The following is a 23,137-nucleotide window of genomic DNA, read 5'->3' on the forward strand; positions in this document are numbered from 1 at the left end:
TTTACTCATGCGCTCTCTCTCATCATGTGTCGAAGGACACTGAGTCTTGCTAAGAGTTATGCCGTGAGACATTGGCAAAAAGCGTTTCTTGGAATCATGCATCTTGAATCTATGTAAGACCTTATCGATATAAGTATCTTGACATAATCCAATTGTCTTATTTAATCTATCTCTATAGATTCTTATTCCAAGGATGTATGTAGCTCTTTCCATGTCTTTCATTAAGAAACAACCTCAAAGTATGTCATCTACATACAATACCAAGGAAGACTGCGCTCCCACTAGTCTTCTTGTAAACGCAAGGTTCTTCTTTATTTCTAATGAAATCAAACTCTTTGATTGCTTCATTAAAACGAAGATTCCAACTCCGAGATGTTTGCTTCAAGCAATATATTGGAGTCAGGGCCCATCATAGCTTCCTCAAAGGACGTAGGTTCATCACTCTCTATTATCAATATATCATGATGATCCGTCACCCAAACCTCAAATCTATCAGGTTCGTGACGTGTCCTTTCGAACCTACGCACTTCAGGTTCCACAAGTGTAGATTCTCTGACTCTTCGTAAATCTAATTGATCATCTTCCTAAGATGATAAAACCATCTCCTGTGTTTCTCCAACTTCTTCGAGTTGTACTTTACTCCCACTGTTCTTCTTAGAAAGAAATTCTCTCTCAAGAAAAACACCACTATGAGCAACAAACACTTTGTTCTCGGTGGGATAGTAAAGGTAATAACCTTTGGTTTCTTTAGGACAACCAATGAAGTAGCATTAATCATATTTAGGTCCAAGCTTATCAGTAAACATACATTTGACATAAGCATTAGAACCTCAAATGTTCAGAAAAGACAGATTTGAAACCTTTCCAGTCCACATCTCATATGGTGTCTTCTCAACTGATTTTGATGGACATTTATTTAGCGTAAACGCAGACGTTTCTAGAGCGTATCTCCAAAAAAAAGGTGGAAGATCTGTATGACTCATCATAGACCGAAACATATCTAATAAAGTTCGATTTCTCCTTTCGGACACGCCATTCCATTGTGGTGTTCCTGGAGGAGTGAGTTGTGAAACAATTCCACATTCTCTCAGATTGTCATTAAACACTTGACTTAAACATTCTCCACCTCGATCAGATCGAAGAGCTTTTATTTTCTTGTCAAGCTGATTTTATACTTCATTCTGAAATTCTGTGAACTTTTCAAAAGATTCAGACTTAAGTTTCATTAGATAAACATAACCATATCTACTGAAGTCATCAGTAAATGTAATGAAGTACTGATAGTTTCCTCTAGCATGTATACTCATTGGTCCACATACATCATTATGTATAAGTTCCAACAAGTCTTTGGCTCTTTCACCGTGTCCAGTAAAAGGAGCCTTAACCATTTTACCCAATAAACAAGATTCACATTTTAATATGATTGACAATCAAATGAGCTCAAAAGTCCATCACTATGAAGCTTTTGAATGCGTTTCTCATTTATGTGGCCCAAACGACAATGCCAAAGAAAAGTCGGATTCGTGTCGTTAGACTTGAATCTTTTGGTACTTATATTATAGACAGACACGCTTTGGTCTAGAATATTAAAGTCCATTCTCTAATGGACCGCTACAATAAAAGATATCATTACGATCAAAGGAACAACACTTGTTTTTGATCAAAAACTGAAATCCTTCCAAATCCAAACAAGGAATGGAAATAATATTCCTACTTATAGCAGGTACATAGTAGCAATTCTTAAGTTCTAAAACCAAGCCTGAAGGTAAAGACAAGTGAAATGTTCCCATGGCTAATGCAGCAACTCTTGCTCCATTTCCCACGCGTAGGTCCACTTGACCTTTCTCCAAAATTCTACTATTGCTTAGGCCATTCATATTCGTACAAATATGAGCACCACAACCGGTATTCAATACCCATGAAGTAGAACCAGAAGAAGTAACATTTACTTATATAACATAAATACCCCTAGACGATGTTTCAAAAGTCTTTTTCTTTTTCAGATCTTCCAAGTAGGGTTTAAACTTATACTTGAGAACAATTCTCGGGTTTCGACACTAATGGAGGAAATTTGATTCATTCAATTTGTCCTTCTCAAGGACAATGGAATGAAAATGGTTTGTGAAGAGTTAACATTGCTAGAATAGAAGAATAGCGAATATTAATATGATGTTCAGGAATTTGAAAAATCTCAACAATTAAGAAAACTCATATTATATTCAAAATATTTTCCTCAAATGAATATAATAATCCAAGATCCATATTTCACTAAAATCCGAGTGAGCTTTGCCTCATCGCCCGAATATAAAGCTATTTAGGTAAGCAACTCTTTGCTAATTTTATTCAATATAATTCTTGGTTGTCAGATGACATCTTATGTCTTATCCAACCTATGTCTCTAAGCCCAAAACCGTTTTGATAGCTTAGTCAAGTAAACCAATCTTATATTCATATGGTAACCGTTACCATCTACCTCACTTATGTAATTGCAGACACATTGTTTTGGCAAGCCCATTTTATAACCAAACGAGCCTTATTTAGTTGATAAGATTGGTAGACATCAAAAATACTTGAAATTAATTGAGGAATAAATTTTAATTCAATTTATTTTATATTTAAAATTTATATCTAATATAATATAACTAATACATATTTTATATGTACTTCAATTGGATTATGAATAATTAAATTAATTTTAATCTAATTAAAATTATTAAATTATTAATTAATATATGTTTAATTTTAAAATCTAATCGAATTAGTTCTAAATAAAAATTAACACTATCGAACCTGGTTAATCATATTAACCAATCAAACCAAAATTGGTTTTGTCGGGTTAATTGGTCGCACATGCAAATTTAATTATAGAATCACTTTATTAATTACAATAATACACGATTACCTTATTAATTAAATATGCATGAACTAAATTCCAAAATCATATATACATATATCCACATATGATTTTAATTACCTTAGTTAGTCTCAAACATATATGTAACTAGGGGCATAGTCTCCGCGCAAGCGCGGAGCCGGATACATTATTTGATGAGTTGTGTAGTGTTGTGTATATGGGTTGTTGTCGCTTTTTTTTTAACTTTTGATTTTCCGTGTTATTTATTATGGTGATGAATGGAACATCGGATATCACACAGTTTGATTAAAGTGATATAAGAATGACCGGCGAATTCATATTTGTTGATATTTTATTATCTTATCTTCGTAATGATTTGAAGGACATTAACATTATTAGCGCTTCCATGTTCAAAAGCTGAAATTTAAGGGATTGATTAGTGTTTACTTAGGTAGTTGTTAGTATATAAATCAAATAGCGTAAAAAAAATGTATAATATTCGGATTTAAAAATTTAACAATTTATACGAACAATAAATTATTTTTTTATCCAAAATTAACTTCAAAAATATAGAATTGTAGTATACTGTTTTTTTATTAAATTAATAACTCTAGAAATTTATAAAATTATATAGTTACAAAATTATTTATTTTTATAGTTTTTACTGGACTTTGTTGAAAATGATTTGTGATAGACAAAAAAAAGTCAGGCTGAAATGAAGCCATGGATTACAATATGATGTGGACAATGAGTGAAGATGTTATTAGTCACATATTCTAAACAGAAGGTTACATATTTTTAAGTATATATACTGAAATAACTTTTCATGATCAAGAATCAAAGTAGAAAGCCCATGAATTCGCCATGTCTAAGATAAAAACGATTTGTTTCAAAGCTAAGAATATGGTAATGAATTAATGAGTTGGTGCGAGGGTCATGATGTTCATACCTTCTCATCTTAAAGTAAGAGGATGATACCCATGATGTTACGTGAATCTCAGAAACGGAGATGACGACCACTAATCTCCTTTGAAATTTGGCAAGGGCGAATATCGTCAATCGCATCGGTCAGAAATAGCATCACCGCATCGGTAATCATTTTAGAACAAAGAGATAATAACATCAGCGTAGAGATGGACAGAATGAAACAACCAGATGTTGGTATCTCTTTTGGGGGCTCGTTTTTTATAGTGGTTCATCTGATTTTGGTTATGATCGCTTGAGATTTTGACGTAATCAGTATATAAGAAATCAAGAGAGATGGGAGACGATGAGTTGAGTGAAAAAAAGGCATATTGAGAAGACAACAAACAACTATAAAGACTAAGTGGTAAACCAAAATAGAAAAGGGTATAGTTTCAAACGTTAAAAAAAAAAGACAGGTCATGCATAAGTTTGCAGAAACTCTAAAAACTGACGACAACTAACAATTTACACCTGACAACAACAGACTGGCAAACACTCAGCATGAAACACTTCAGTCTTGATGAGGAAAACTGGAGGAGACAGCACAAGTTTCCAAGGATGGATCCTACTTGCCCCCCAAGAGATGGGAACTGAGCAGTATCTCCAATGGCAGGCGCAGCTTCACTACGGTAACCATCAAATCCATCACCAGAAGCACCTTCCCCGTCACGACCACCACGTCCCCTTCCACGACCACCACGACCTCCTCCTCGGTAGTAGTTCTCACCCTCACCTGGTTTCAAAAACTCGTTGATGTTCACAGCCTGTAAACCACATAACACATCCATAAGCAAACTTATTGACTTTTACAAACTCTTTCATTCAGACAACAATGTAAACCTTCTTAGCCTTCTCTTCTATGTCATCTTTGCGTTTGTCCTTATCAGAACCCTGGGAGATAGATCAAATGCAAGGTTCAGAACCGGTTAAGAGTGTTTCTAGTCGACAAGACAGGGAGGTAATATGTCTTACCAACTTGATGAAAATTTCATCGAGACTTCTTCTTGTTTGAGAGTTTTTGCATTGATTCAAACACTTTTGTATCAACTTTCCTTTCAGAGGTGTTCTGAGACTGAAGGGCTTTTCTCTTCTCCTCATGTATTTTTCTCATACTCATCCAGAGTCATTTCCTACCAAACCACAAGCCAATAAGCATTGAAGGATAATAAAGAAAAAAGCCGAGACAAGAGTAAGTTCAGTTCCATGTCCTAATCTAGCAACCTAACATCTCTCTTAACTCATCTGCTTACCTCCGTATCTTCAGACTCTTTCTGCTCCTCCACTTCAGCAGTGTTTTCCTTGTTAGCATCAGCAGCAACCTCATCACCAGCAGGCTTCTCAGTCTCAACACCAGCAACTTTTTCAGTCTCCCTAAAATAGACACCAGAGCTTCTTTTTTAATCCAATTTCACAATCACTACTATGAGACAAAACATCAGAAAATGCTTACACAACAACAACTTCTTCTCCTGGTGTTCCCCAATTTCCACAACCAGCTTCTTCGCTTTTGATGTCACCCCTTCACCAAAACTTAAAGCTTAACCTTAAAAGATTAATGCAACAACAACAACAAAAATTGAATGAGGTTAGGACAGACTCTCTGTCAGTTCCACTATGATGCTCGAATGTCCTTCGAGGACGTTCACCGTCACCAGCTTCACCACGTCGACCACCACCACGACGAGCACCGCCATATACACTACGTTTCTTATAGAGAGGCTTTGAAACGCCTGCTTCCTCAGAGGGCTTACTGTTACCATCACCGCTTCTAAAATCACGGTTGTAACCACCACGACCACGGCTAAATCCACCGTCTCCACCACCACGTCCACCGCCACATGGAGCATCACTCCTAGCCTCTCTCACTAATCAACATCATTAAAAAACAATCAGACACCACGAATGGAATCAAATAGACACGGAAGTTTAATAACTTGCTAATCGTGTTAAGCGAATCTCACCAGGTTGAGCAAGCTGCCTCGACGGAGCAGATGACTTAGCAGAGACGGCGGAAACAGGTGCAGGTTTCTTAGGCTTATCTGCAGCGATGGAAACGGCGATCTGGCTCGGATCCTCAGCGCCGTCATCCAACATATCAAAAGGGTTCAAAGTTGTCATATCTTCAAATCAATCGAATTGATTACAACCCTTGTTTTTTTTTCCTAACCAAAATTATCACACAGACAGAACACAACTGATTACATCAGTTGGTGAGAGAAATCTATAATTGCAGCGAAGGTGTAACGTTTCATATTTGGAGGGTTTTTGCGAGGAGACGTACATGAACCTTATCAACACCTAAATTTACTACTGAAATAAATCGGTTGAGATTCAATAAACAATTAGATTTAGTTTTGTGTATCGGCTTCAAGATAGATCTCCATCACAGCCACATCAGTTTTGTGTATCGGCTTCAGGATAGATCTCCATCACGGGCTCGCCGAGGAAGACCCCGCCGGCTCGCCTAAGCTATAAAAAAAATCAAAAATTAGATTCGAAACAAAAAAAAAACTCAGATTCGGACAAGAACTAACGTACAGATTCAATAGCGGCATCGATCTTAGCTTTAGACCGCTTGGTAGAGCGTAGAGACGATGAAGACACAGTTTAGGAGATGAAGAAGAAGAACAGAAACGTTTGGAAGCGAAGAGCTACGTCTCGTCTCAACCATATCTCAGGAAATCTAAAATATCGGAGAGACTTTATGTAAATGTGGGACCCACAAACATAAAGGAGTTGCTGACGTGTCACAAAGATTCAAGACCCTCAGAGGAAGCCGAGGGGCAAGAGCTTCCGACCTTCATAAATATATATTAGGTTCGGCCATCAATGTACAAAGGTATCAGTTAGCTTAGTGGTATAAATGTTGGTGTTTATATCTCAATAAACCGGGTTCGAGCCATGGACTTGACACTTTTTCACACTTTTTAAAAGTAGGGTCCACAAAACGATGACGTGGCGCGCTGAGGAGTGAGCAAAAACTGATCTATTATAATATAGTATTAGGTTCGGCCATCAATGTACAAAGGTATCAGTTAGCTTAGTGGTATAAATGTTGGTGATTATATCTCAATAACCCGGGTTCGAGCCATGGACTTGACACTTTTTCACACTTTTTAAAAGTGGGGTCTACAAAACGATGACGTGGCGCGCTGAGGAGTGAGCAAAAACTGATCTATTATAATGTAGATTACTATGCAATATTTATTCCATATTTTGAATGAAAGTTTCTTCGTAAACATACAAAGAAAATATGGACGTTGCAATTATACGTACACGGTACACACAATATCTGCCTCTTCATACTGAAGTTACTTTGTTTCCTCTCGTCCATCTCAAATTGGTGTGCGATCTTTTTTCCACGCCTGATGAATTCTCCCAAAGACGGTTGTTGACATTGTATAAAATCCGTTACTTATAAAATCATATAAGATTTAGTCCATATTTTGAATTTTCTTATGCCCGCACAGGGTGCGGACCGGTCACCTAGTTACTATTAAATGTTAACCAAAGTGGATTCAAGTGTTTTTGAAAGAGAAATACAAAGATATTTTCAGAATACTTTCAGAACATATTCAAATTAATCAAAGATGAAACTGATACACGAACACTCCTAAACAGTTACTGATGAAAGCCTCTTGATATTACAATTCTCTACAACATATCTGAAGAAAACATATCAGACTTAAAAACTTGACTAATGGTAAGAGAGATCTAAATACTCATCAACTATAGCCAATCAAACTTGGAAGTTAGCTATATCTCAGAAAAAATTGTTTTGCTGTTTAAATAGATTGATAAGATGATCGTAAGAGAAAGAAAGCTGACCTATTTATACGCTCAGGTTCACCGACTCCTAATCAAAGCATGCATTTAAGGCTACATCGTGGTGACTGAAGTAATGGAGAATAATCACGAAGAAGAAACAAATGGATGCGTTTTAATGTCACAAATGATTCAGATGAAGATGAAAAGTCTCTGCACAACGAAGAAAGAGAGGACAACGCCAGAAGGTAGGGTTTTCTTATTCAGGTTACAGGCATGTATTAAATCAACCGTAGCCCACCACTTTCCTAGCCCATACAAACAAAAACAAATAAATTCAACAGAAAACAGAAAGCCCAAATATAAAATGGGACACGTGTCACCTTCAGGTGAACCGACTTTCTGACGTGGAATCTGATGTAGCATCACCCGGAGGGAGTAAACTCTTCTTTATAATAATATATTTAACAAATTAAATATACACATATTGTCAAGCTGCGAAGCAAAACCGAATCTTATACGCGTTTATTAGCTATGAACTTTTGACTATTTCTTAAATCAGTATTTATGAAAGTTATTGATTGAGACTAACAAGAAGAACGAGGACGATCCCCTCATACGCACAGAATTTAATTCAACTACAAAGTACGTGCTCCCTTTTAAATCATATATCTACATTGGCGATGAAACACTTTCGATCGTATGTAAATTTTATACAGCGATTGATTATAATCAAATTATAATAACTATCCAAATTGATATATCAGCTTTAACAAATATATCATATATATATATATATATATATATATATCTATTAGAGTAGATTCAGATCAATATTATGCAAGTAGGCTCTGATACCACTGTAGGAATTCATACCAATTTATAACAATTTATAAATTTACTTATGAATTCAGTTTGGCTAGATCTCATGCAAATACTGAAATGAATCTAGAATTTATGATTCCAAGTACACCTAGTTATTCGCAGCGGAAAGTTGAATACATCAAGTCAAGATTTCAAGCACTCTAAACGTCGTGCCTCTACCAGTATCCACACGCACACAAATTGGATCGATACGGGATGCTAGTGCCGTCGAGATCAAATCTCTAAAAGCCTTGACGAACTATTCGTCCTTTTGTTTTAGGGTTTGCCGTGGCAGGTCTGTCTCATGATTATTAAAGTTCCATTGTCTTATATAAGACAAATCCTCTTAACCTAATACACGTGAGTTAAGTCATGTTATAGTTTATTAAGCAAGACCCACTTAACAACTAATAATCATATACCATACGAGTTTATACGTATAAATATATATATATGTACTTATATCATATATAATACACATAAATATACTTTACAACCCAATATATCACTGATCCAATTTGCTTAGGTGTGTGACCCTGTAGGATCATATAATATTAGTAATGAATTCTCAATTCATAGATTATAAGCGGTTTCTAGCAAAACATTATAACCACCTAATATTATATGATTGCCAAACCTCGACACTACGACTTTAACAAGAGTAAGTACAATAGATTTCAGGACATTCCCAACATCACAATCATCTCATTCGTTGCTTCTCTAAATACAGCTTCAGTAAGTTTACCCGCCTTCAGCTTCCCATCCTCAGAGACATTTTCTTGTTTTTTTTTTGAATTGCTAACCACGCTTGATGGTTTTTGCAAACCTCGAGATGCTTCATCAAGTTCGTGGTCCCTGATGTGGTGAGACACGAGAAGTTTTTCTGACAGTAGTTGCATAGACACCGGTCTCTGTCCTCCTTAGTTCTTGTATAATGTTCCCACACATCTGATCTCGTAGGAAGGATCCGCTTCACTTTAGATGGTTGAGAACTCGCAGCACTAGATTGTTTTCTTTTGTCTCTGTTACTGTCGGGAGTTGGAAACTCTGCCTCATCTTCTTTGCTACGGGTTTCTCGATCAAGTGTTGATGTTGAGTCCATCTGCTTCAATGGAAACAATATGTCAGTGCACAAGTCCAAACCAATTTCGATTTCAATTTTCAAATACAAAAACAGAGAGACAGACGATTTAGTTAAATCCTAAACAAGTTTCTAACTCAATTCAAAATATAAACAAATTAATTAAGCTTCAATCTATAACATTAAACTTTTTCACACTATATAATGAGAATTTCAAGCGAGTTTCAGACAAAGAAGAACAAAGAAATAAGAACAAGAACCTGCGATTGATTCCTTGAAAGCTCTGATGAAGCCGAATAGGGAGAATCCAGATGATTTATAGAGGCCAGATTGTACATTGCAGTCTTTAAGGGGTTTAATCGAGGAGACCTTTGTAGGAACTAGGGTTCGTTTCAGACAAAGAACTAGAGAAGAGGAAAAGATGATGTATAAACGAGGAGTCGACATATGTATATGTGTTGTCATTAAACCTCGGTTATCTCCGGGTTTTTAATCGGATAACGGGTTATAACCGACCCGACCCGACCTCCGAATTGCTGGATTATCAAGACCCAATCGGGTTTTCCCTTACATCCATGACCGGTCCGAACCCGAAAATTTCGCTCGGTTAGGGGTTCAGATTTCGGTTTACGTTAAAAGCGCCCAGGCATATTACCTACCATGTTATTTTTCTGTGCTCATGCACGGATATAACTATTTATAATAAATAATTAGAGGTTTTTTGCATATATGACTCAAAACTTGAAGTCAAACACAAAAATAACCCATGTTTTTTTTTTTGAACTTTGACTTGCCTCTTTCATCCCCAAAGTTCAGATTATTTACGAAAATGCCATCACTTTTTTTTTTCTTTTCGAAAATGCATATTTTACTCTATCACCCTCATCTTCCTCAAGTATTCACAATATTGCCATTGCCATCAATACACCAACCATCATGAACAACCAATTTGAAGCTCTTAATGTACCTAAAAATCGATTTACACTCTTTCTTTCTCAATTCTTATGAACTAAAAACAACATCTCTTTTACTTTCTCTCCATATTCATCCAAAAAAACCCAAGATTTTGATTCTAAATTTTTTATGGTTCATAGAGCCATTGAAGCTTAAGATTCTTGGTGGGTCACTTTTGTTTGAGATTCTGGGTGCTTGGAGAAGACTTATGTGTGTTAAACAAGTTATCTCACTGGTTGAAACTATGAAATCAATTTTTTTTTCCCAGATCTGTTCGTCCAGACGACTTACCGTCTGGCTGTAGACGACTTACATGGAAGTCTTCTGGTCAATGCAGAGGTTAGTTTTGCAATTGACTTTTAAATGTGTTTTTATAGACGACTTATATGGAAGTCGTCCATCTTTGTTTGTTAAAAAAAAATCGAGACGACTTCCATGTAAGTCGTCTAGGGTTAGTTTTGCAATTGAAAAATAAAACAAAAAAAATTATTTTTTTCTAGACGATTTACACTGAAGTCGTCCGTCCGACGACTAACATTGAAGTCGTCCATGATTTTATTCCGAAATTCTGGTCAAAACTTGCTTATCTTGGACGACTTCGATGTAAGTCGTCGGTCGACGACTTCCGTGTAAGTCGTCTAGAAACAACTTCCGTGTAAGTCGTCTAGAACCGACTTCCGTGTAAGTCGTCTAGAAAAAAATAATTTTTTTGTTTTATTTTTCAATTGCAAAACTAACCTGAGACGACTTACATGGAAGTCGTCTAGGTATACAAAATATTGATTTTTTCAATTTTCTATTGGACGACTTACTCGTAAGTTGTCCAGGAAAAGTCAAATTTCTGACACAATCCGGTCAAATGCATAACTAACATGTTTTCCCTAGACGACTTACATGTAAGTTGTCATGTAAGTCGTCTCGAATTTTATTTTTTCAACAAAAAAAGATGGACGACTTCCATGTAAGTCGTCTAGGTTAAAATTCAATTGTATAACCAACCTAAATGGATGACTTCCTAGAAGTCTACCAGACGACCTCCGTGGAAGTCGTCTGCGTCAATGTTTAATAAACTTTCATCTTCTCTAAGACTATAAAGATTTTTTATTTTTTTTTGTTAATTCATGTATATTAGTCAATATTGGAGCTACTGAATGAAATTTATAACTTAATTGGTGATATTTATGAGGTTACCAACATTCATGCTTAGTAAAGTTTCTAGCTAATTGAGAAGACTTCCGTGGAAGTCTACTACGTTAGTTTTTGTAAATTTGTTAAGTAACTTTAAGATATGTTTATTTAATTTTCAAAAGTGTTAAGTAACTTCAAGAATATCAAGTAACATGGTTTAATGTGTCTTCTCCGATCATAAGACACTTATGTATCTAATGAAAGTGTTGTAGCTTTGAATTTATGTAATGTTTTATTTTCTGTGAATTTGACCAAGTTTTCTTGAGAATTCTTCTCCCTTAGTTGTAATAAATTTGATTAATTTTTTCTGTTATTGTGTTTTGCTATTGAAGTTTTATCAATAAGTTCAATTATGTCAAGTAATTTTGGCCAGATAATATTGTGGAAAATGAACATATTTACCAAACTTTTTCATTAATATCTCTTCAAATTTACAAAAAAAGTCACAACTAAATGAGTACACATGCAAATCACAAAACAGACCACAAACAAAACTATTATAGATCATTCCTCTACAAAGACAAGCTTAGACTCCACTTGATATGGAAAAAGACCCCGTCAGAAGACTTCCTGGAAGTCGTCTCGAAGACTTCTTTAAAGTCGTCTGGAAGACTTCCTGGAAGTCTTCTAGCGCATTATATTTTAGAAGACTTCCGAGAATACTTCCAATATGTCTTCCAAAGTCTGATCCAGATCTGAAAACATGTATATCAAACCCAGATCTGAAAAAATCTGCATATCATATAAAAAACGTTCAAATGACTTAAAAACAGAAAAAATGAGTGGAAAATTAGATAGACATACTTTTGTAAAACACACAATGTACATATCCAAGTGGAAGATGAGAACCCTCTGATTAAAAACCTGCAACAAAAAGATAGATTATTGAGAAAGACATGAGAAAAAAATGAAAAATTCATATAAAGTTTATTGTTTTCAAGTCAAAGAGATTAGAATGGGTTTGGAAAGTTTTAGTTTGGAAAAATGTATGAGCTTTATGCAACAGGAGGTTACCAAATGAAAAATAATCATACATAAAAACTTACCAAAATGCTCAGATCTATTATGAAAGGGAGACATGAGAGAAGACTCCGTCAGAAGACTTCCTGGAAGTCGTCTTGAAGTCTTCTAGCTCAGAAGTCTTCTAGATCTGAAAAACCTGCATATCCAAATCCAGATTTGAAAAACATGCATCTCCAAAAACGTTCAAATGGCTTAAAACAAATAAAATGAGTGAAAGAATAGATATATCTACCTTTATAGAAGAGAAAAATACAAAAATAGCACTAAATCAAGTTTTTGTTCCCAAACTAGAACTCAAGGTCAAAAGTCACAAAAATAGCACTTAATGTTTTATCAAAAGTCACAAACTTAGGGTTTAGAGTTAAAGGGTGGGGTTTAAGATTTAGGGTTTAGGGTTTAGGGTTTAGAGTTTAGGGTTTAGGGTTTAGAGTTTAGGGTTTAGGGTTTAGAGTTTAGGGTTTAGGGTTTAGGGTTTAGGGTTTAGGGTTTAGGGTTTAGGGTTTAGAGTTTAGGGTTTAGGGTTTAGAGTTGAGAAATGAGGTTTTGGGGATAAGATTTCAAATTTTGAAAAATAAAAAAATTAAAATTTTCAAAAGATAAAATGCTATTTTGGTCATTTTAGTTTTTGAGTGCTATTTTTGTGATATAAACTTAGAAATGTGCTATTTTGGAGATTTGCCCTTTATAAAACACACAAAAATACATATCTAAAATTAATAAATCTACCTTTAAATGAGTGGAAGATGAGAACCATGTGATGAAAAAATCTGCAAAACAAGATAAACTAGTGAGAAAGACATGAGACAAAAACAATAAATTGATATAAAGTTTGGTGTTTATAAGTTCAAAGAGATTAGAGAGAGGTTGAAGAGTTTTAGAATGAGAAACATACCATTTTTGTTGCAGCCATTTGAGAGGAGGAGAGAGAATGTGTACATTTTTCTTTATATATGGAGGCAAAAATTTCAATTAGGTTAAATATTTTCGATGAGAATACTTACTAGACGACTTATTTGTAAGTCGTTCAGAAGACTTCAATATTTTTACCGGGAAGCTAAAATATTTTTAGCGGGAGTCAGAAGACTTTCAGAGAAGTTTTTTAATCGGCAGACGACTTACATGTTAGTTGTCTAGACCCTAAACATAACCCCTAAACTAAATTAACTAAATAAACATTTCATAAAATCAAATTAAACTTAAAAATTGTTTACTATACACAGAAATAATCACATGTAGGTAAAAAATTAATTTTTCAAAAAATCATTTAAGCTTTCCAAAATCTTACCATAAGAATACATACAATACTACAACATATGTTGCCAAACCCTAGACCAAGGAATATCATGATTCACTACTTTCACTCATCTATGTTGAAAACAATTCAATTTTATTATATTTTAATTTATATCACTTAAAACTGTTTATAATTACATGATTTTAATTTTTCGCTTATCAAAATATTTTTTTACAAAATTTATAAATTATTTTTAGGATCAACTATACCAGACGACTTCCGTGGACGTCGTCTAGAAGACTTAACAGAATCTCAGAAGACTCAGAAGACTTAGCGGGACTATATTCGTAAAAATGAGTTCTGTTTTTTTGTTTGGTCAAAAGGGACTGGCTGTAATTTCACAAGGAATTTGGGTTACTTTTGCATTTGATTCAAGTTTGAGTATACTTTTGCAATCAAAATCAAGTTTTGAGTCATATTTCGTAAATCCCCAATTAATTAATAATTTAGTTCAATTTAAATAATTTTATAACTCATATGTATAATTTATATTAATAATATTTTTTAATTAGATATGTGATTTTATTTAATATATAGTCATTTTTTAAATTCAATCATGATATTTTTTGTTCTATATAGATTAAAAATAGATTAATTTTGTTATATCCATTTATGTTGGTTGTTCTTTTAGATATATAAATTTATTTTAGCAAGATTATCTATAACATAATTTTTTAAAAATTCAAATAGACAAAATAAACTAAAGTGTTAGTCGATTAAAAATTACATAAAGGAACATAAAAATAATATTTTGAAATATAGGTTAGTTAATTTTTATTTATATTTATTAATATGTTTTGAGGTGTACCGTAATTTATATGTATAATAATATTATTGTAATAATATGTTTTATTTTAGTCAGACCTCTATTTTTTTTGGTTAACAGACCTTTGATTTTGGATATGAAAAATTGGATTAGTCTAGTTAGTCATTTTGTGGTTATATTGAGTTACTTTTGTTTCTTATTAAACCAAATTTGATTGGTTTTATTTATTGCAGTTGTTTAGTTCTTCATCTTATATGTGTAAATATATTTTAATAATATGTACCTTATCTAACCTTTTATTTTATTATTTTCAAAATGAAATATCTTAAAATATATTCTTAAGTATCATTTTCTAAGACTGTCTTTTAATAATATCTTTTAATACTTTTTATTTAAAATGTAAATAAGAATTTATTTTTAATATGCAACTTTACATAATAAATTCATAATTAATATTAAATATAATTATAAACAAATATTATTATTTTTTATTTATAGAATAAGAAATAACGTTTCTATAATATTTATATATACATAATTTATATTCATAATTAAATTACTACACCAATTAATAAATATAAAGTAACTTAATCCATTATCAACAATTTTATAAATTATAAATTAAATAATAACATATATTCATGAATTTTACAACATACTTCAACTTATTAAAGCAAAATATTAAAGTAAGATATAAAAACTATGAAATAATTTCATATTTTAATATATATATATATTTAAATTAGAATGCAAAAAATAATTCAATATATTTATCAAGTATGAGATCGGTTGAATGACATATACTTAATTTATATAATAATAAAATAAATTTGGTTCAATATAAAATATTATAAATGAAATTTTACTATAATTTAAAGCTTTATATATAAGTAAAATTAATACAGGCAGGTTGGTAATGACTTTTCTTATTTTCATAAAATTATATTAATGTAAATTTTAATTTAATTATCTATATTTTTAATATTTTTTTAGGAAAATACATATGTATAAAATTTCTAATTTTTAGTAAATAAAGTTTTGAATAAAAATAATCACAGGTTTTAAAAGCACGGATCAAAATCTAGTTATATATGTTATTTGGAAAAAAATTAAAAGAAAACTAATTAAAACTATTTAACAGAAATTAATAAATAAAATTATATATGTTATTTGGAATAAAAATAAAAAGGAAACTAAGTTAAGATATAATTAACAGAAACTACTAAATAAAAAGAAAATAAATTTAATAAATGTAATTAGATTAGATGTAATATTTTTAACGCACTAAAGTTACCGATGTAATTAACATTTCCAAGAATTAATGTCAGCGCGACACGAAGGATAAAAATAATATTATTGAGATAAAATATATAAGTAATCAAAATTTAAGAAAAATAAAACAAACAATTACTTTTAAGATCAGTGTAAAATTTTTGATATATCATATAACTAATAAATTGTCAACATAAGATAGTTAAATTACTTCATGATTTTCTAAAATTTTCAATTCTTAGGAGAAATCTTTCACATAGAAGGATTAAACATAAGAATCACCGATTAGTCAAAACAAAAAGAACTGAAAGAAAAAGTGCGAGTTGAGATGGGTTTAAGATTTGATCCACAACTCATTTGTTCAAACAAAAAGCCCTTTCTAAAAAAAACTCATTTGTTCAAACCGGTAACGCTTTCTAAGGAAAAAACGATCAGAAAAAGTATTTATGCTATATTGATTTACTGTTGAAATTAACTTTTTTTTTTTGAACGACCATTTTTCATAAAATTAAAATTGGATCTAGGAAGAAGTCATATTACAAAAAGTAGCTTTTGCCAAAAAGTCTGCCGATCCATTAAGATCTCTTGGGGTAAAGGAAAAGACGCATAAAGTAAACAAAGATGATAGAGCTCCGATATCCGAGAAAACTCCATGGAGGATCTTTGGTTTGTTTATCGAAATGATGGCTCGGATGAGCACAAGAGAATCTAATTTAAGCCAGATTTGGGGGTAGCCAAGGTGAATGGCGTGTTGGAGTACAGATCGGATCACTAGGGCTTCAGCCAAGAGAGCCGTCTATCTTGGACCAAACACAATTATACGCTTTATTACTTAATTGATTGTAATATAACCTTGTACATTAACAATTCTTTGGTTTTTTTTTTGGATATTTTACCTATGATTTACCAAAAGCAAGGTTCGACGTAAGTTTTCTACACGAGATTGATGGGAGCAAAACGACGTCGAGATGATCGTTTCGCTCTCCAATATTATACTTTGTGAAAAGATGGGTTCTTTTTGTCAATCATATACTATAGGGCTCAATGCAATATGTTTTATTAATATGGACCCCAAAAAGCAATGGTTATATAATACTCTATATTCGCAGTTTTTACCATTTAAACTAAAAATTCGAAACTTTATCTTTATCTTAATTGACATTATTAATTAAAAAGATAATAACAATTAGGAACAAGGGTTTAAGGGCAAGGGCAATACGTCTTCAAGCGATGGCCACAATCTTGTCTTCCTTTCCACTTGCTTGAAACCGACAAAAATCGCCACCATAAACCCTATTTTATCTTCGCGCCTGCAGGCGAGGAGTCACTCTCTTCAAACTGGGTCGATTAGCTTCGCTTATGGCCATGGGGGTTTCCTTCACCTCCCACAGCAATCCTCTCCTTCGCCACTTATCTCCTTCTCCTTCCTGGGTTTCTCGCTCTTCTTCCTTCCTCCTCCCTTGCCGTAAAACCCTTCAAAGGTTTCCACTTTTTTTTTTTTTTTTTTTTTTGTTGTAGTGGCGTTTGATTTTTTTTAAGCTCGCTAATGGGTTTCATGTTAAAGTTTTAATCTTTCTTCTTCTTGGTGTCTTTGTTTGATGGTTTAGTTTGTTGAGACTTTACTTGATTGTGGACTCATCTGCTCTGTTTCGTAGCATTTAGGCTCATTTTTCTCTTGTGGTTTTGGTTTTCAAGCTCGCTAATGGGTTTCAGTAAAGTTTTAATCTTTCTTCTTCTTTGTTGATGTTTTAGTTTGTTAAGAGTTCACTTGGTTGTGGATTAATCTGCTCTGTTTCATAGTTCTTAGGTTCAATTTTCTTCAGGAAAAGCAATAACTTTGTTGTGTCTTCAATTCATTAAAGTTTGAATTTTGTTCTTGTGAATTTCAGGAGATTATCTTCCACAGAAGGAGGAAGTGTTGGGTACTCGACCTCCACAGTTTGTCATGGATTCCAAAACCCGGTTCATCAACGGCCATCTTCTGTTGTGTTCAATGGAGAGTGGATACTTCTATCGGAGCCTAACAGGGCAAGGATGGTTCCAAAGACAAGCAAAGTTGGGAACCAGACAGAAGTTGGGGAAACCGTGAACCATCAAGTTCCTGGAACTGTAAGTGCTTGGAGGGACGAAGCAAATAAGTTTAGAGCAAGACATGGCCAAGTTGCTTCAAGAAATCTCGATGATGGTTCTTATTTCAATGGCTCCTCCGTCCCACCACCTAGTGCTCCTCCTTCCTATGGAATAACCTCTCAGAAGATTGATTATGGATTCAAGCCTATAGGTAATAACAGTACTTCTGCTACGCTCCATAAAGAATCGATTGGCGTTACGCAGTCGGAACCTGTTGTGACGTCGCCCAACAAGAACTTGGAGGTTGGGTCAGATGTGGATGTGAGGCTTCAAGGAGATGGAAAACCAAAACCTCTTGTGAGCGGAAAGTCTTCTGGTAAAGCAAGCAATGTGAATCCAGTTACCATTTCCAAACTGGAGAAAAGCAACGAACCATCGAAAGTCCGAGCAAACCTAAGGAGAATATATGACAAGGTTGTTGTTGTTGATACTGTGCCTGCTGCGAGGAATGTGGTGGCTAAGCTTGTGGATCAATACAGGAATCTTGTTCATTCTTGTGATACAGAGGTGTGTTTCATTCTTCCGTTTTAAGTTGTCATCTTCACAGCTCAGAAACACTATTAGAAATGAACTCTGGTTGTAATATTTTGTTACTTGCTTATAGGTGTCTGATATAGAGGTGAAGGATGAAACACCTGTAGACCACGGCAGACTGATATGTTTTAGTATCTATTGCGGGTCAGAAGCAGATTTTGGGAATGGAAAATCTTGCATCTGGGTAGATGTTCTTGGTGAAAACGGCAGGGAGGTTTTGGCTGAGTTTAAACCCTATTTTGAAGACTCATCCATCAGAAAAGTGAGTTTCAAACAGTCTGGCACAACTACAGCTTTGATATGTTGAATTAAAACCTTGATATGTTTGGCTTTCTTCGTTTCAGGTGTGGCACAACTACAGCTTTGATAGCCACATTATTAGAAACCACGGAATTGAGCTTTCTGGATTTCATGCTGACACAATGCACATGGCAAGACTGTGGGATTCCGCGAGACGGACAGAGGGTGGTTACTCGCTTGAAGCGCTTACAAGCGACCCAAGAGTTCTTGGGGCCACACAGACAAAGGAGGAAGCTGATTTCCTCGGCAAAATTTCGATGAAGACTATTTTTGGGAAGAGAAAGCTGAAGAAAGACGGAACAGAAGGGAAAATCATTGTCATCCCTCCGGTCCAAGAGCTTCAGCGAGAAGATCGAGAGGCTTGGATATCGTACTCTGCCTTGGATGCAGTAAGCACGCTGAAGCTTTACGAGAGCATGTCAAAGAAACTGCAGCTGAAAGAATGGCGTCTTGATGGGAAGCTACTTTCAGGAAGGACAATGCTGGACTTTTACCATGAGTTCTGGCGACCCTTTGGTGAACTTCTTGTCAAAATGGAGGCGGAAGGGATACTTGTAGATAGGGACTACCTGGCTGAGATAGAGAAAGTAGCCAAAGCAGAGCAGCAAGTCGCTGTGAGTAGGTTTCGAAATTGGGCGTCTAAGTATTGCCCCGATGCAAAATATATGAACGTTGGCAGTGACACACAACTGCGTCAGCTCTTCTTTGGTGGCATTTCTAACAGTGAGAATGATGAGGTGCTTCCGGTTGAAAAGCTTTTCAAAATTCCAAACATTGACAAGATTATTGAAGAGGGCAAAAAGGCACCTACGAAGTTCAGAAACATCAAGCTGCACAGGATCAGCGACACCCCAATCTCAACTGAAACGTTCACTGCCAGTGGTTGGCCCTCTGTTAGTGGGGTCACTTTGAAAACCCTAGCTGGGAAAGTTTCTGCTGAGTACGACTTTATGGAGGATGTTACAGATGCTAGTGCAGAAGAAGATGATGATGCTCAGCTACTAGATCAAGCTTCAGAAGCGCAAAAGGCCAAGACGGGTGTTGACACGGCTGCTTATGGAACAGCATATGCTGCGTTTGGAGAGGGTGAAAGGGGAAAGGAGGCCTGTCATGCTATTGCCTCATTGTGTGAAGTTTGCTCCATAGATTCGTTAATCTCAAATTTTATTCTTCCATTACAGGTAGTTTTTTTTTGTGCTTTCTGAATTTTCAATTTTTTTTCCTTCAGGTTGATTGATGTTTATGGAACTGTTTTTTCATGTCTGACAGGGAAGTAATGTATCAGGCAAAGATGGTCGAGTCCATTGCTCCCTGAATATCAATACAGAAACTGGCCGCTTATCAGCTAGGAGGCCAAACTTGCAGGTATATATATTTTTTGTTCAAACCAACATTGCCTGAACCTAATTTTTGGTAATCAACCGAGCATACTGTAAATTTTTGTTAGTTTGTTTCTGTATTTGTTACCTAGAGCTAGTAGATAATTTCATGTGAAATGGTCAAGTTTTATTTTTCTTGGCAAACACTAAGTATATGATCTTGTAGTTGCATCTACAGTTTGGTACTAAAGCTTTACTGTATCTGTGTCTAGAACCAACCTGCGTTGGAGAAGGATCGGTACAAGATTCGTAAGGCCTTTGTAGCAGCACCTGGAAATTCACTTATTGTGGCTGACTATGGGCAGGTGAGAATTACAAATTTCATGTTGTCGTAGAAACTTTCGGTTGGGTACACTCTTTGACTGTAATTCCTCCTCTGTCTTCAGCTGGAACTTAGAATTCTGGCACATCTTGCTGGTTGTAAAAGCATGATGCAAGCTTTCAAAGCAGGTGGAGATTTCCACTCGAGGACAGCCATGAACATGTATCCACATATTCGTAAAGCTGTGGAAAATGGGGAAGTGCTCCTTGAGTGGCATCCACAACCTGGGCAAGACAAGCCACCAGTACCCTTGTTGAAGGTAAGATCTATCCTTGTTACAGTTGGTCTAGAATCCATCGTTGACATAAGCTTTGTGCCTAACTATTTGTGGATATCTTATACTCAGGATGCCTTTGCTTCTGAGAGAAGAAAGGCTAAGATGCTCAACTTTTCAATTGCATATGGGAAAACCGCAATTGGGCTATCTAGAGATTGGAAGGTAGTATCAATATTAATGTTAGCACTGATCAACTTTGATGTGTGATTAAGCTACAACAATGCCATTATTTTTTTCTCATCATCTAAAGGTCTCAAGAGAAGAAGCTCAGGAGACGGTCAATCTATGGTACAATGACAGACAAGAAGTAAGGAAATGGCAAGAGTTGCGTAAGAAAGAAGCTATGAAGGATGGTTATGTACTCACTCTCTTAGGAAGGGCTCGTAGATTCCCAGCATATCAGTCTCGTGCACAGAAGAATCATATCCAAAGAGCAGCCATCAACACTCCAGTGCAGGTTTTCCATTTCGTTCCTTTTGATTTATCAGAATACTGATTTCCTTTTGCTATTTCGCCAATCTCGACTCTGAACATCGATGACCCACACTTACAGGGAAGTGCAGCTGATGTTGCAATGTGTGCAATGCTGGAAATAACGACAAATCTACGGTTGAAGGAGCTTGGTTGGAAATTACTTCTACAGGTAACAAAGTGGACGATGCTATCTGTGAATAATATAAGCTTTGATTTTGTACACTTTTTTAGCCTCTATTCGTTTGAAAATGTGAGTAACAACAACTTGGAAACAGATTCACGATGAAGTAATCTTGGAAGGACCAATGGAGTCAGCGGAAATGGCCAAGGATATAGTTGTAGACTGCATGGCTAAACCCTTTAACGGCAAGAATATACTCTCAGTCGATTTATCGGTTGACGCAAAATGTGCTCAGAACTGGTACGCTGCTAAATAAGCTTAAGAGGAACAAGACAACACTTCAAAGAAAAGGAAGAAATATTATTTTTGGCTATTGGTTCTGGTGACCATGAGGCAGTGTTTGGGTAGTAGATTTGGCGTGTCGGCCTTTTTTTTTTCTTTTGTTCTTGTAAATGTTAGAAAAGCCTTTAATACAGTGGGCAGTGTAAATAGATATCTCTACTCTGTTCATCTAACTTGACAATGTTTGAATGCAAACTTATGTTATAATCCCCGTTCGAAAACGCGCCGCCTAGGCTGCATAGTCGCTGGAAAAACGTGTGTGGTGATTTGATGCTATTTGGTTACTTAATCGGTGACAATTTTAAAGTTCATCATTTTGTATATTAATTTTGTATATTTGAAGTTCAAAATCATATGTTCTATTGCAAATTTGTTATATTTCAGTTAAAACTAACAAGATTAAGAAAAAGAAACAGAGAAATTGCAAAAAAAAAGAAAGAGGAAAACGGCTCCGAGATTTGCAGACGAATTGTTGAAAACGAAGATATTTTAGTCATTTGATTTCATTAAACCTAACAAATAAAAATAAAAGTACAGAGAACGAGTGAGGAGTACGATGTAACTGAATTAAGTAAGCGAACACTAACCACATGACCATGTATCAACTGCTTGAATAATTAACATATTTAATATATTTCATTGTGAAATGAGATAAAAGCCCTAAAACTACTCCTCAATTAATCAACGTATAATATCCGAATAATAGATTTGACGCTATGCGCTACTTCACTGCACGCGTACGCCTAGCGTAATTTTGAACATGGTTATAATAGATTAAAACAGAGAGGTAGAGAGTGAACAGATTAGGGTGAAGATGACATGAACAATTTTTTCAAAGGATCAGACCTAAGAAGAAGTATAGTGATACAGAGAAGCTGGTGGAAATGCTTCTCACTCACTTGAAAAAAGGATAAGAGAATTTCAGGTGATGAATAGTGATTGACTCGGGGACTTATCAATAGTTTGCTTACATTACAAATAGAGCAAATGAGTGAGGAGTACGATGTAACTGCAAGCGAAGTACAACAAAAGACGATGAAATTTTGTGAAGATGGGGTTGATGTAAATGGAGAGTTAAGGAAAGAAGAGTATGATCATTATGGGACCAACAAAGCAGAATGTTGGCTCAATGAAGGAGAAAAGAAGAGAAGATAGTCTTCAAAAATTGAAACAGAGAAAGAGTTGAAGTAGAAAAGACATTGGCAATCATAAGAGAATGGAAAACCAGAGG

At 34.8% G+C, this 23,137-nt stretch overlaps 1 protein-coding gene and 1 pseudogene across 1 annotated transcript; one reads left to right on the plus strand and one right to left on the minus strand.

The window, feature by feature from the left end:
- Window positions 1–1,690: 1,690 nt before the first annotated feature.
- On the minus strand, window positions 1,691–6,751 carry LOC106383402 (annotated as a pseudogene).
- A 10,492-nt stretch (window positions 6,752–17,243) lies between these two features.
- On the plus strand, window positions 17,244–22,117 carry LOC106385435 (DNA polymerase I A, chloroplastic/mitochondrial). Its single transcript, XM_013825354.3, has 11 exons — window positions 17,244–17,508; window positions 17,917–18,664; window positions 18,762–18,953; window positions 19,036–20,172; window positions 20,261–20,356; window positions 20,583–20,675; window positions 20,757–20,951; window positions 21,039–21,131; window positions 21,220–21,426; window positions 21,523–21,612; window positions 21,719–22,117. Exons 1-11 carry the CDS (start codon window positions 17,387–17,389, stop codon window positions 21,878–21,880), a joined length of 3,135 nt encoding a protein of 1,044 aa, XP_013680808.1. The 5' UTR covers window positions 17,244–17,386; the 3' UTR covers window positions 21,881–22,117.
- The last annotated feature ends 1,020 nt before the right edge of the window (window positions 22,118–23,137 follow it).

The sequence above is a fragment of the Brassica napus genome, chromosome C5 (assembly GCF_020379485.1).
Source record: "Brassica napus cultivar Da-Ae chromosome C5, Da-Ae, whole genome shotgun sequence".
Classification (NCBI taxonomy): Eukaryota; Viridiplantae; Streptophyta; class Magnoliopsida; order Brassicales; family Brassicaceae; genus Brassica; species Brassica napus.